We start from the raw sequence: 15,236 nt of genomic DNA, 5'->3' as shown, positions 1-15,236 counted from the left end.
ATAAAGAGAGAACCATTGTCACTCTTACCAGTTTATAGTGAATTTTCTTTTTCCAAAAAAATTACTTAAAATATCCATAAAGTATCATTTTTGAGTTTGAAATTTTTTGTTTTGGCAATAGAGTTAAATACTACACTTGAATTATTTTACAGAGTTTTGTTTTTAGTAGAAGTTAACTAGTGTTGATTTGTATTGTGCATATGTTTTAAATTATCTCTGGCACTTTGGTAAAAATATAAACTTAAAACAGGCTTCTGACCACAATGAGATACCACCTCACACCCGTGGGATGGCTACTATCCTCCCCAAAAAAACAGAAAATAGCAGTGTTGACAAGGATAGGGAGAAATTGGAACCCTTGTGCACTGGTGACGGAAAGTAAAATGTTGCAGCCACTGTGGGAAACAGTATGGCAGTTCCTTTAAAAGCTGATTGTAGCATTATCCTATCTATGGTCCAGCCATTCCACTTCTGGGTATATACCCAAAGGATTCAAAGCAAGGTCTCAAAGACGTATTTGGGGACACCTGGGTGGCTTAGTCGTTTAAGCGCCGACTCTTGATTTCAGCATAGGTCATGATCTCGTGGTTGGTCATGAGATTGAGCCCCACATTGTGCTCCATGCTTATCATTCTCTCTCTCTCCCTCTGTTCCTCCCCTGCTTGTGCTCACATGCGCATGCGCTTTCTTACTTAAAAGATAGTGTTTTCTTGTAGACAGTCCAAAAAAAAAAAAAAAAATTGTACGCCCATAGTCATCATACTATCTACAGTAGCCAAAAGGTAGAAGCAGCCCAAGTGTTCCTTGACAGATGAATGAATAAACAAAAATGGTATATACATAAAATGGGATATTATTCAGCCTCAAGGAAGGAAATTCTGACACATGCTACAACATGGATAAACCTTGAGGATGTTATGCCAGGTGAAGTCACAAAAAGAAAATACTGTTAATATTCTACTTATATAAAGTGCCTAGAGCAGTCAAGTTCATAGAGACAGAAAGTGGAATGGTGGGTGGAAGGGACTGGAGGGAGAAGGGAGTGTGGAGCTATTTAATGAGTATCGTTTCAGTTTTACAAGATGAGAAAAGATCTGGATTTAGGTGGCACGATAATGTGAATGTATTTAATACTACTGAACTGTGCTCTTAAAAATGGTTAAGATGGCAAAAAAAAAAAAGGGGGGGGTTTACGATGACAAATGTTATGTGTATTTTACCACACCTTTATAAAAATTGGTTTCTAGGGGCACCTGGGTGGTTCACTCGGTTAAGTATCCCACGTAATCTTGGCTCGGGTCTTTTTTTTTTTTTTTTTTTTTTTTTTTTTTTTTTTAATGTTTATTTTTGAGAGAGAGAGAGACAAAGCACGAGCAGGGGAGGGGCAAAGAGACAGGGAGCCACAAAAATCTGAAGCAGGCTCCAGACTCTGGGCTCGAACCCATGAACTATGACCTGAGCCAAAGCCAGACACTCAACCTGCTGAGCTACCCAGGCACCCCTCGGCTCAGGTCTTGATCTCAAGGTTATGAGTTCAAGCCCTGCATGGAGCTCTTGCCATGCAGGGCATGGAGCCTACTTAAAACATTTTTTTAATTGGGGCGCCTGGGTGGCTCAGTCGGTTGAGCGTCCGACTTCAGCTCAGGTCATGATCTCACGGTTCGCAAGTTCGAGCCCTGCATCGGGCTCTTTGCTGATGGCTCAGAGCCTGGAGCCTGCTTCAGATTCTGTGTCTCCCTCTCTTTCTGCCACTCCCCCACTTCTGCTCTCTCTCTGTCTCTCAAAAATAAATAAATGTAAAAAAAAAATTTTAATTAAAAAAATAATTGGTTTCTGAATGCTCATAACTTGTTAGAAAAGTAGCATGTTGATTTTTTTCAAGTTATGAATTATTAATTTGTGTTTTAACAGTTCTGCATTTTCCAACTGGTAAGCACTGAGAATAACCGCTATAGTCTAGATCACATTTCGTCCGTTTTCACTTCTCAGGTAGGTTGGATCATCCTTTGCATATCACTCAAGTATAAGAAAGAATTGGCTGACTTAACTATGTTGTAAAGGGATGGAAATCTTAAAATGAAATATTTACTGATAGATGCAGACCAAATTTCATTTGAGTTTTACCAAGTTCGTGTGGTACTATCTTCTGTTTTTATGCTTTTGACCTCCTATTAATACAAATTTAAGTTGCTGTAAGCTATTCCTCTTTCATATTTTAACCCCTTTCCCCCACATTTCCTCCTAGGAGACACTGATTGACTTTGCCTTAACCTCAACGGATATCTGGGCCCTGTGGCATGATGCTGAGAACCAAACTGTTGTGAGATACATCACCTTTGAGCAGTATGGATCACTTCCTCTGTCGTCTAGCCTCACCCCTAGGGGTTCCATTCTAAGAAAGCAAGAGAGCTTGTTATGTAGAACCGAAGTCAAGTGTTTGCATTTAAAGGATTCAGTCCTGGGTTTGCCTACTGTTAACTATTTTCCAAAATTCCTCCTTTTACATTTTGTGATGTTTCTTACCTTTTGGTTTTAGAACAAAATGAAGGATTCTTAGGGTTGGAATGAGATAAAATGCCATATTTCTTGGGAGCAATAGCACCTATCTAAAATACTTCTAATTTGGGAGTTTACTCTGCTTCTGAGCAGACTATTTCCAGTACCCACAACTTCCAAAAGATACTGCAGCCCCTTTGGGTTCTCAATTTTCTCATCATAAGAGAAATTGATTGCACAAGTATAGTGCTCCTCAAACTTTTTTGTTTTAAACAGGAAACCCTTTTTTTCAAAAGATAATGAACTCCAATATATAAAACTAGTATTTTGTGAGAATAAAATTATAACACAATTTAATGTTATTGTTGGTTATCTCTAATAATAGATATATTTGGTCTCTAATATTTTAATGTGCATAATAGTTTTAAATGTTTTAATAGCTACAAAATACATTTGAAAAAAATTTCTTAATCAGACACTTACATACTCCTAAAACACCCTGTGCAGGATTCCCTGGAATATAGCTTAATGTCTTTGGAACTAAACTAATTGAACTTTAGGGATCCCTCATAATCAGTCCTATACTCTAGACTAGAACTATAGGGATAGTTGCCCCAGATGGTTGAGCCACATCTCAGATAATATGAGCGTACTCCTTATAGATGGCATTCAAACAAAGTGGTGATAAGCAAAGAATCTGGTATCAGATAAGAGTTTGAGTCCACTTGTGAAATTTAGCTGTGACAAAGCCTTACTTTTCCCATCTACAAAATGTGGGTGATACGTCCTTCAGAATTACCATAAGGCTTATAAGAATAATATCCTTAACTGTGCCTAGCATAATATCTAATAATAGTAAATGCAAAATAAAAGTTAGCTATTGTTTGTAGATTTGTGGTTAGAGTGTTCATTTCAGGAAGATGCCTGTTAAAACTGGTAAGAGCAAGGGCACACTTGGCCGGCATAGTGGAGCGTGGGACTCTTGATCTTGGGGTTGTAGGTTCAAGTCCCGTGTTAGGTGTAAAGATTACTTTAAAATAACATTCTCTCAAAAATAAACATTAAAAAAAAAAAAAATTAAGGGGCCCCTGGGTGGCTCAGTCGGTTGAGCGTCCAGCTTCGGCTCAGGTCATGATCTCACGGTTTGTGAGTTCGAGCCCCATGTCGGGCTCTGTGCTGACCGCTCAGAGCCTGGAGCCTGTTTCAGATTCTGTGTCTCCCTCTCTCTCTGCTCCTCCCCCGCTCGTGCTCTCTCTGTCTCTCTCTCTCTGTCTCTCTCTGTCTCAAAAATAAACATGAAAATAACATTAAAAAAAAAAAAAAAATGGTAAGAGCACTTCTATAAAGCCAGACTGTTGACAATAAATTTTACTTATTTATTTTGAAATCTTCAGTAGATCAACAGCATCAGCTTTTAGTCATCATTTTTATGTAGACTGATGGCCTTTTTTGTTTCCCTATAGTAATGTTGCAGGTCAATGGAATTCAGTTTTTATGCACTCTCTGCCAGAGGAAGAGATCATTATCAGAGATGATCAAGACCCCAGAGTAAGCAACATTAAAGTCTTATGTAAGAGGATGATTTACCCTGATCATTAGTTTGAGAAGAACCAGGTGTATTAGTCCGAATCCTTTCAGCTGCACGTGAAAGAAACCCACCTCAAACTGACTTAAGCTTAAAAGGAGAATATTTGTGCAGCTGAGAAATGGAGAGTTACCTGGCTTCACCCAAGGCGGGAACAGTGCCACAATGCCTTCAGGGCTTGATTTCTCCTTTGTATTTTGTTTTCCTTCTTGTTGGATTTATTCTCAGGCAGGCTCCCTGAGCCTATGCATTGTGTGAACTACGCATTCTATGGACCCTAGAGAAGAGGGAGAACCACTGTCCCTGGTCCTGAAGTAGACTCTCATTGGCCTGGCTTGAGCAGTGTGCTGATTTCTGACACAGTCACTCTGATCAGAAAGAATAGAATAATCTGCCTTAGCATGAGAAACATGTCCAATGTGCACCTTGTTCTTGTGGAGGTGGTGAAGTCAGTTGAGTATGGGGAATATGGGTAGAGGAGGAATGGTTCCCCCAGAGGAAGGTAGGGATTTGTTAGTAAAAGAAGGGTAATGGATCCTGGGTAGGCATAAACACTAGGTGTCCACTAGTGTTTATAACCATGTTGGTACATGCATATAAGCTAGAAATCAAATAAATTCTAGTAACAGTATATGCTATGAGGAAAATAACTTTAAAATGCAATTGGGGTGCCTGCGTGGCTCAGTGGGTTGAGAGTCCCAACACTTGATCTCAGCCTTGGTCTTGATCTCAGGGTTGTGAGTTCAAGCCCTGCATTGGGCTCCACACTGGGCATGAAATCTCTTTTTAAAAAGATGATAATTCAGTAGAGAGCAAAACAGGCCAGTCTCCCTATTTTTCAGAGATATCCTCAGGTTAAGAAGAAGAGAAAAAGGCATCAGTTGATGCCTTTATGTTAAATGAGGTAGAAGATTATGGGCCCTGGGTCACCCCCCAGAACCCCAGGAGAAGGAAGGAAACTTGAGTGAAGATTAGTCCGATTTGCTACTTCCTGGCAAATCTGAATTGTGAAATTTGGGCAAAATATTTGGGCAACTTAAGACTTTCCGTTTTTCTTCTCTCTACTTAATCTTCCAAGTAGTGACAGTTTATTGCATTTTTTGTTTGTTTTTACATGTAATGCCTATTGGTTCCTTTTATATGTGAGACATAAGATGAGTACTTTATGGATGGTGGAGAAACCAGTTTAGCTTAATTCTTCTCTTACCAGTGTGTATCACCAATAAACCTGTGTTCGCCTTTCCATATAAGGCTGGCATTTCACAAGCTATGTTTTCCAGTGGAACCCAGTAAAGTACTCCATGAGGAATACGCTGATTTCCTTATAGTATGCCTAGTTGGCTCAAACACACTGTAGTCTCTTCCTTAATGTGAAAATATAGAACTGCTCTAGTACTTGGTATTGCTGAAATACAGAAGGGCCATGTTTTTATAATGGAAACTCAAGTGTTGGCGCTAATGTGATTAATTCTTCCTTCAAATTTTTCCAAATTTTACCTATTTAGGATGATACTAATTTTTGTTTTACTGTTCTAACAGGAGATGTATTTGCAGACTCTATTTACACCAGGACGATTCATAAATGCAGCTTTATGTAAAGCTTTACAGGTCAGCAGGAAAAGATTTAATGTTTATTTAAGACTGTCTCTTGTATAGTCATTGTATAATTAATAATTACTATTAACTTTTGTTTTATATACACAAAACAAACATTTTTGCAGTTACATATGCGTGTGTTTATAAATGTCAGTGTAATTTTTTTGTGTGTTTTTTCCACTAAATAAGACTCCCAACAGGAAGGTAGAATTGTGGGTACTTTCCCAATGACTACTGAAGCATACTAGTAGTTGAAAGAGAAATGTGTGCTTACACTATTGTAAAAAGATACCGTACTATACTGCATATAATCTCTGTACTTGAAAGAAATTGAAAATGTTTTCTTCGTTAGTTTTGATAGTACTCTACATTTACCTTTTTGTTAATACAATGGAGGTCTGACATGTTCAGATTCAAGAAAAATCTGAAAATTGAATCTTCAAAGTCACATGGCTTAAGAGATACTTAATGCTTTATAAAAAGATTCTTTACCTTAAAGTCACTTAGAGGGGCACCTGGGTGGCTCAGTCAGTTAAACATCTGACTCTTCATTTTCGGCTCAGGTCATGATCTCACAGATTGTGAGTTTGAGCCCTGCATTGGGCTCCAAGCTAACAATGCTTTGGATTTTCTCCCCCCCCCCCACCCCTCCCCTGCTTGCACACCCTCTCTCTCTCTCTCTCAAAATAAATAAACTTCAAAAACAAAATTAAAGGGGCGCCTGGGTGGCTCAGTTGGTTCAGCATCTGACTTTGGCTCAGGTCATGATCTCGCGGTCTGGGAGTTAGAGCCCCACGTCAGGCTCTGTGCTGACAGCTCAGAGCCTAGAGCCTGCTTTGGATTCTGTGTCTCCCCCTCTCTCTCTCTGCCCCTCCCCTGCTCACACTCCATGTGTCTGTCTGTCTCTCTCTGTCTCTCTCAAAATAATAACATTAAAAAAATTTTTTTAATTAAAAAAAAAAGTCACGTAGGCTTCCTTAAATTGCCAATTAGTTCGTGGATTTGAAATAGAATAGTGGGGCACCTGAATGACTCAGTCACTAGAGCATGCAACTCTTTATCTCAGGATTGTGAGTTCGAGCCCCATATTGGGTGTGGAAATTACTTAAAAACAAAATCTTGGGGTGCCTGGGTGGCTCAGTAGGTTAAGTGTCCAATTCTTGGTTTTGGCTCAAGTCATGATCTCGTGGTTCATGGGATCGAGCCCCAAGTCAGGCTATGTGCTGACAGCAAGGAACCTGCTTGGGATTCTTTCCCTCCCTCTCTGTCCCTTGGTGCCCACACATGTGCATTCTTTCTCTCTCTCTCAAAAATAAATAGGGGTTCCTAAGTGGCTCAGTCAGTTAAGCACCTGACTTTGGCTTAGGCCATGAATTTGGGTTCATGAATTTGGTCCCCACCTCGGGCTCTCCACTGTCAGCGCAGAGCCCACTTCAGATCCTCTGTGTCCCTCTCTCTCCCTCCCTCCCTCCCTCCCTCCCTCCCTCTCTCTCTCTCTCTCTCTCTGTCTCTCTCTCCGTCTCTCTCTCTCTCTGCCCCTCCCCAGCTCATGTGCTCTCTCTGTCTCAAAAATAAACATTTAAGGAAACATTTAAAAATAAATTAATTAAATATGATAATCACTCATAGACTTGCAAGACCCCTTAGAATCTCCTAACCTGACCCTCCACACAAAGAAACACCTTCTGAGGCTTTTAACAGACAGCTTTTCAGCTTCTAATTGTCTCTGCCTCCAGTGACAAGTTTCTCACTGGCTCTTGTGGAGTTCTTGCTCCTGAGCTGTATAATTTAAAGGTTCTTCCCATTTGGATCAAATTTAGTCCCCATCCTTTTGGTGAATTCTTTCTTTTGGAACTTCATAGAACATGTCTCTCTTCTAGAAAGCAACTTTTCAAATATTTCAAGAATCTTTCCGCATTGTCTTTCTCCAAGTACACGCAGTGCCTTAACTTTCTCTCAGGTGATACCGTTTATAGACCCTTGACCTTTCTGTTACATACATTCTTAAATATCTGGCTATTACATGTTTTCTGTTTTCTCTCTGATAGAACTTCAGTGTGACATGATCACTCTCTCCGAGATGGTTCGTTTGTTTGTTTAAGTTTATCAGTTTATTGGGGCGCCAGGGTGGCTCAGTCGGTCAAGTGTCGACTTCGGCTCAGGTCGTGATCTTATAGTTCGTGAGTTCTAGCTCCACTTTGGGCTCACCGCTCTCTGCACAGAGCCTGCTTCGGATCTGCTCTTTCCCTCTCTCTTTACCTCTCCCCTGCATGTGCACGCGCGCGCTCTCTCTCTCTCTCTCTCTCTCTCTCTCACACACACACAAAAATGAATAAACATTTAAAAATAATAATAAAGTTTATTTAGAGAGAGAGCACTCCAGCAGAGGAGGGGCAGAGAGAGAATCCCAAGCAGGCTCCATGCTGTCAGCACAGAGTCCCACATAGAGCTGGAACTCACAAACCATGAAATCATAACTTGAGCCGAAGTCAACAGTCAAATGCTTAACTGACTGAGCCATCCAGGTGCCCCCAAGGTGTTTTTTCTTTTCCTCTCATCAGCCTTCTTCCTTGTTAACAGCAATTAAATGTGTATTTCTTATGATATCTCTTGCACACGGAGATATTAAACAATCACTAAAGACATTTATTAAATGCTTTCCTTTAGGAGAGTCATTCGTAGTAGAGTGGCCAGCCACATGACTACTCTGGCTTGCTTTTATACCAGTCTCGGAGTATGTGTTTAACATCATTTTATAACTTCCCTCCAGCTAAGCAATGGCCTTTCCAGGGCTTTTTGCTTTTTTTAGTAATCCAAATGTATCCTGTTATAATTCTGTCAGATTCATGGATATCTATAGTTCGTTCTGGTCTATAGAAATGATTTCAGAGGTGCCTGGGTGGCTCAGTTGGTTAAGCATCTGACTTCAGCTCAGGGCATGATCTCACAGTTCGTGGGTTCGAGCCCCACATTGGGCTCTGTGCTGACACCTCAGAGCCTGGAGCCTACTTTGGACTCTTTGTCTCCCTCTCTCTCTCTGCCCCTATCCCCTCATGCTCTATCTCTCTCTGTCTCTCAAAAATAAATAAATATTCTTCAAATAATTTTTTAAAAAGAAATGATTTTAAACTTGCTATGATTTTACTTACAGAAATTATTTGCACAGCATTAGAAGTAGATGGGTATTTTAGGCATGTTCAGTTTCTATTGTATAGTTACGTATTGCCTCCATGCCTTCTAAACTGAAGTTTTTTTCATTCAGTTTTGGATGAAATGTCTCTAAGATGTCTCTCTTAATTTTAGATTTTCTGTCGAGGAACTGAGAGGAATTTAGATCTTTCCTGGAGTGAACTGAAGAAAGAAGTCACTTTAGCTGTTGAAAGTGAGGTGAGGGGGGCACCTGGGTGGCTCAGTCGGTTAAGCGTCCGACTTCGGCTCAGGTCATGATCTCACAGTTCGTGGGTTCGAGCCCTGCATCGGGCTCTGTGCTGACAGCTCAGAGCCTGGAGCCTGCTTCGGATTCTGTGTCTCCCTCTCTCTCTGACCCTCCCCTGCTCATGCTCTGTCTCTCTCTGTCTCAAAAATAAATAAACATTAAAAAAAAAAAAAAAAGAAAGTGAGGTGAGGTTTGGGTAGAGAACAAATGATAATTTCTTGATATAGGGTAGATTGGTACTGGGGAATGCTTCAAATAGTTCACTGCACCTTGTTAGTAGGAAGTATAAATATTTAAACCTTTTAATTAGAGAATATATATATACACACATATATAATCTATGGCATGTAAGGCCTAAGGGATATTCATTTGGTTATAATTTAGTAAAATGATATTAGGCAGTTAGGTTTTGGAGGAGAAAGATCCCAAATGGTATTAACAGTTTCTTTTTTGTCTTCTTCTTTGCCAGCTCCAAGGAAGTGTAACAGAGTATGAATTTTCCCAGGAGGAATTTCGAAATTTACAACAGGAATTCTGGTGCAAGTTCTATGCCTGTTGTCTTCAGTACCAAGAAGCCCTCTCTCATCCTCTTGCCCTGCATTTGAATCCACACACAAACATGGTGTGCCTACTGAAAAAAGTAAGGGAGCTAAAGCTAATCCTTAATCGTCTAATCCTTTAGACGATTCAGTGGATCTTTCAGAGTATCAGTCTGTTGTATGTTGTAGTTAGCTTTTTAGGACTTTGTATTTTTTTTCTTAGAATTCTAGTTCATTTCTATTTAGATAGTCTCCTGCGTTATTTATAATTTTCTTGCATTTTATTTTATGTTATTATATATTGATTTCACATTTAAAGAGCTACAGGAATAGCACAAAGAACTTTTGTATACCCTTCTTCCAGATTCATCGTTTGTTAACTGCCATTTGCTTTCCTTCCTTCTATACGTTTTTTTCTTCCTGGGCCACTTGGGAGTTAGTTGTAGACATTATGCCCCTTTGTCCTTAAATATTTTACCACGTATCTTAAGAACAGAGTATCCTTACGTAACCACAGCACAATTTAAAGATCGGGTAACTCGATACTGATATTGTATCATACAGTTACATTCTGATTCTACCAATTGTGCCCATAATTTTTCCTCTTGATTAGGGTCTGATCCAAGATCTTGGATATATTTGCTTGTCATGTTCATTTAGCTTAATCTAGGGCTTTTGTCAACCTTTCTTAGTCTTTCATGACCTTGATATTTTTTGAAGACCATACCTGTTTTATAAAGTGTCCCTCAGCCTGGATTTGTCTGGTATTTTCTGCTGATAAGAATCTGGTCTCATTTTTTTTTACACCTATAAACATTAATTGAAAAAAAGTATAACTGGAAGATTTATATTTCCAGGGGTACCTGTCTTTCCTTGTGCCTTCCTCCTTAGTGGATCATTTGTATCTCCATCCTGATGACGACCTTTTGGCTGAGGATGAGGCCGCCATATCTGATGGTAATAATAATTACTGTGTCCATATTTAGCCCCTTCCTACATGAACCCTGTGCTTTGTTTCGACTGGATGCAAAAAAACATTGATTGCCACTATGACCTCTCCTGGTCAGTTTACCACAATATAGATGCTATAAGGAAAACTGAAGAGACCTAAGCATCTCTAAGACTTCAGATAGATTCTTGGCATTTAATTATTAATATTTTATTTTAGTATAATGTTAATCAGTAGCTCTTCATTGGCTTGAGTCATGAATATTAACTTTCTCTTATAGATGTGGAGGTTGCTCGGGACGTCATGTGTCTTATAAAATGCCTTCGGCTGATTGGAGAGTCAGTAACTATGGACATGTCAGTAATGATGGAAATGAGTTGTTACAACCTACAGTCTCCAGAAAAGGCTGCAGAACAGATTCTGGAAGATTTGATCACTATTGACGTGTAAGGAGAATTTAGGGTAAAGTGCATTTCCTAATGAAAATTCAGCAATTTTTAGTGCCAGTGTCAGGTTTTTAATGTACATTCAAGTACGGACAATAGTGGCTTATGGATAAAGTGAGCTGTCATGGTTCTAAATAGGTGTTTCCCCTTTTAAGCAAAATCTAACATATGAATTCAGATCTGGAAGCTAACTCATAAGTTATGGTCAGTTAAACTACTAACTGAGCTATGAATTCTAAAACAGAAAAGTATTTTCTCACATTCATTTTCTGTCATTTCTGAAAAAATGAGGAAAAATTCTCTGTATGAAGTAAAGGTATCTTATATGCCAGAGTGATTATCTCCATTTCTTTATTGTGTAGCTGGTCTTCCCGTTTCGTAGAGCATTTAGTTTATGGAACATAAACAGTCTGCGTTACATATTCTCAGTAGTAATGGTTTTCTAATTGTCCTTCTAGAGAAAATGTGATGGAGGATATTTGCAGTAAGCTACAAGAGATCAAGAACCCAGTCCATGCCATTGGGCTACTTCTACGGGAGATGGATTACGAGACAGAAGTAGAAATGGAAAAGGGGTTCAATCCAGGTAAATGGCAAAAAGCAAACATGTCTCTGATTTAGAGAAAGCAATTTAACTTCTTCTAACTTTTCCTTTTTTTTTCCTCTTAATCATAGCTCAGCCTTTGAATATTCGGATGAATCTTTCCCAGCTATATGGTGGCAGCACAGCAGGATATATTGTGTGCAGAGGTGTGTGCAAAATTGCCAGCACTCGCTTCCTCATCTGCCGAGACCTTTTGATCTTACAGCACCTATTATTGAGGCTGGGCGATGCGGTAAGTATGGCTTGAAGGAAAACTTGTAAAATCTACTCACACAGAGCAGAATGTCAGCCCTATGAGCGCAGACTTTTGTCTTTGTCCACTGCTCTGTCACCTATGTTTGACCTGTAGTAGGTGCTCTATAAATATTCGTTGAATTAAGAATGAGTAAACAGTATAATCTAAAATTACAAATTAAGAACGTATATGAAGTGGGGCGCCAGGATGGTTCAGTCAGAAGAGCCTGTGACTCTTGACCTCGGGGCCATCAGTTCGAGTCCATCCCATTTGGGGTATAGAGATTACCTTTAAATAAATAAGTAAATACATACATACATACATAAACAAACAAACTTTTTTTAAAAAAGTACATAAAGGGGCGCCTGGGTGGCTCAGTCGGTTAAGCGTCTGACTTCGGCTCAGGTCGTGATCTCGTGGTTCATGGGTTCGAGCCTCGCGTCAGGCTCTGTGCTGACAGCTCAGAGCCTGGAGCCTGCTTCGGATTCTGTGTCTCCCTCTCTCTCTGACCCTCCCCTGCTCATGCTCTGTCTCTCTCTGTCTCAAAAATAAATAAACGTTAAAAAAAAATTTTTTAAGTACATAAAGCAGATTATTTTATAATTAGCCTTTGTATATATAGCAGTGGGGAAATTTCCCCAGATGGCTTTCCCCAAATTTAATATTGTCACTAACTACTCTGCATGTGGTAGCCAGGTACCATTTAGTGTGGAGAAAAGAGGAAAAAGAAGAAAAAGAATTCTCTTTCTGCAGTACAAAATTTAGCCTAAGCACATTTTTGAGATGGCAGTGTCTTTGGGATCCTCCCAACTCTATTCTGTGCTTCCTTTTCCATCCTAGTCTTGTTAGGCCACCAGACTCTTGTCCGATAGTCCTTGTCTCTCACCCTACTGAAAGTTCCATGTTTGAAGATTGCCTTTCCACCCTCATGCAAAAGTCCCACTTGTCTCTCAGGTGGTCATCTCACACGAACCTTGACCTGAGGAAGCAGTCTAGTTATCTCATGTTAATATGTAAATAACTGAAAGGCGTTTGGGGCTCTCAGAACTAGTCATACTTTTTTTTTTTTTTTTAATGTTGTTTTATTTATTTTGAGAGAGAGCACGAGTGAGGGAGGGGCAGAGAGAGGGGGAGAGAGAGAATCCCAAGCAGGCTCCGCGCTGTCAGCATGGAGCCCAACTCAGAGCTCAGTCTCAAACTGAGATCATGACCTGCGCCAAAACCAAGAGCTGGACACTTAATCAACTGAGCCACCCCGGTGCCCCTGTTTGTACTTTTTAAGTCAGAATTTATTAGCCCAAATATATTGATAATGGTAGAATTTCAGGTAAAAATAAGGAAAAACATTTAGGAAGATGATTTGTTTCTCCAAAGAGAAACAGGAACCTTTCCTGAGAGGCCATTACTTAAGGCAGCCATTATTAAGTTCTTCTCAATCTTTGTAGAATCTTCCATTTCTTCAGGGTTTTTAGTGGGGTTTTTTGTTTGTTTAATTATAACCATTGTTTTTTTCTAAATACAGAAGTAATGGATGTTCTTTATGGAACCTTTATATGTAAGCCTCTCTGTAAACAAAAAGAAATTAAAATTCATCTGTAATTGACGCAGCTGATAACCGCTGTTTACTTACATTTTAGTGTATATCCTTTTTTCTCCTATGCAAATGTTTTGTTTCCATTATTTCTTTTTTTTTTTTTTTTTTTTTTTCAACGTTTTTTATTTATTTTTGGGACAGAGAGAGACAGAGCATGAACGGGGGAGGGGCAGAGAGAGAGGGAGACACAGAATCGGAAACAGGCTCCAGGCTCCGAGCCATCAGCCCAGAGCCTGACGCGGGGCTCGAACTCACGGACCGCGAGATCGTGACCTGGCTGAAGTCGGACGCTTAACCGACTGCGCCACCCAGGCGCCCCCATTATTTCTTTTTTTAAAAATTTTTTTTTTTAACATTTATTTATTTTTGAGACAGAGAGAGACAGAGCATGAACAGGGGAGGGTCAGAGAGAGGGAGACACAGAATCCGAAACAGGCTCCAGGCTCTGAGCTGTCAGCACAGAGCCCGATGCGGGGCTCGAACTCACGGACCGTGAGATCATGACCTGAGGTGAAGTCGGCCGCTTAACGGACTGAGCCACCCAGGCGCCCCCATTATTTCTAGAATTAGAATATGCTACATGGTATTTTTGGAATCTAATTGTTTTCTACTTTACACACCTCATCTGCATTTTCACATGTCATTAAGTATTCTTCTACAAAATTATTTTTTAAAGTTCCCTACACAGTTTTAATTTATTCAGCCATTCCCATCTGTGGCCTGCCAGGTTGTTGCCAGTTTTTCCCTCCTACCTAAATACTTTTGTACACCTCTGACTATATCTCTAAGATAAATTCTCAGAACTAGAATTGATTGGTCACACACTATGCCCCTTCCTTTTTTTTAAATTTATTTATATTAAGAGAGAGCACGAGAGAAAGGGAGCAGAGGGGCATAGAGAAAGGGAGAGAGAGAATCCCAAGCAGGCTCCACACTGCACATCCGTGCAGAGCCTGATGCGGAGCTCAATCTCACAAACCGTGAGATCATGACCTAAGCCAAAATCAAGAGTCGTAGTCTTTTAACCACTGACCGAGTCACCCAGGCACCCCAGGCTATGCACATTTTTAAGGCTTTGGGTGGTTTTGCCAAAATTTTCCTCTAATGTTCATAACTGTCTTTACCCAAGGCTAGTAGCATAAAGAAAGGCTAGATATCCCTGTTCCTGTTCTTGAATTCTGAACCCACACATTCAATGAAAGTTACACTTTTGTTGTTTTCTCTTTCACTGTCAGCATTTTTGCACTATTAAATATTTGGGTAGCTATTTTTGCTACGCTAAAATTTAATGAGTGTGTTGCCTTTATTTATGTACATATGTTGCTTTTTTTTGTATGCCCTTTGTAACTGTGTTTTGTTATTTATTTTACCTCCACCTGACCCTTAAGAGTTATCATCACTAATCACTGTGTCCCATCTCACCCACCCACCCATCATGTATAGGCGATCTTGGGAGCTGATCAGCTCTTTCAAGCCCAGCAAGACCTACTACACCGAACCTCTCCTCTCCTCTTATGTTATTATCTCATTAAGTGGGGAAGTCAGTGCTTAGCAACTGATGTTCCAGTTGACACACTGTGAGTTTCATTATTCTAATTATTTTTAAAATAAATTGCAAGTTTGATTAGTTTTTTCATCATTTTCAAAAAGCTGTAAACATAATGCAGTAACATGATTTGCCTTTAAAATTCAGAGAGCTTTAGATGCTTCATTTTCTAAAGGTTGAAGACAACTTATAAGAATCAAAATACCAAGT

At 39.7% G+C, this 15,236-nt stretch overlaps 1 protein-coding gene across 2 annotated transcripts in view; it reads left to right on the top strand.

The window, feature by feature from the left end:
* Window positions 1-15,236, top strand: part of NUP160 (nucleoporin 160) — a 52,725-nt gene that overhangs the window by 13,003 nt on the left and 24,486 nt on the right. For both annotated transcript variants that reach the window (XM_042904171.1, XM_042904172.1), the window contains exons 8-18: window positions 1,912-1,989; window positions 2,246-2,343; window positions 3,960-4,044; window positions 5,621-5,689; window positions 8,981-9,064; window positions 9,583-9,753; window positions 10,510-10,609; window positions 10,882-11,047; window positions 11,506-11,633; window positions 11,723-11,883; window positions 14,924-15,057. In XM_042904171.1, the coding sequence (XP_042760105.1) occupies window positions 1,912-1,989; window positions 2,246-2,343; window positions 3,960-4,044; window positions 5,621-5,689; window positions 8,981-9,064; window positions 9,583-9,753; window positions 10,510-10,609; window positions 10,882-11,047; window positions 11,506-11,633; window positions 11,723-11,883; window positions 14,924-15,057 (1,274 nt within the window). The remainder of the gene's footprint in view (window positions 1-1,911; window positions 1,990-2,245; window positions 2,344-3,959; window positions 4,045-5,620; window positions 5,690-8,980; window positions 9,065-9,582; window positions 9,754-10,509; window positions 10,610-10,881; window positions 11,048-11,505; window positions 11,634-11,722; window positions 11,884-14,923; window positions 15,058-15,236) is intronic.

The sequence above is a fragment of the Panthera leo genome, chromosome D1 (assembly GCF_018350215.1).
Source record: "Panthera leo isolate Ple1 chromosome D1, P.leo_Ple1_pat1.1, whole genome shotgun sequence".
Taxonomy (NCBI): Eukaryota; Metazoa; Chordata; class Mammalia; order Carnivora; family Felidae; genus Panthera; species Panthera leo.
The sequence above is the reverse complement of the archived record's forward strand: the minus strand, read 5'-3'. Positions and strand labels throughout refer to the sequence as shown.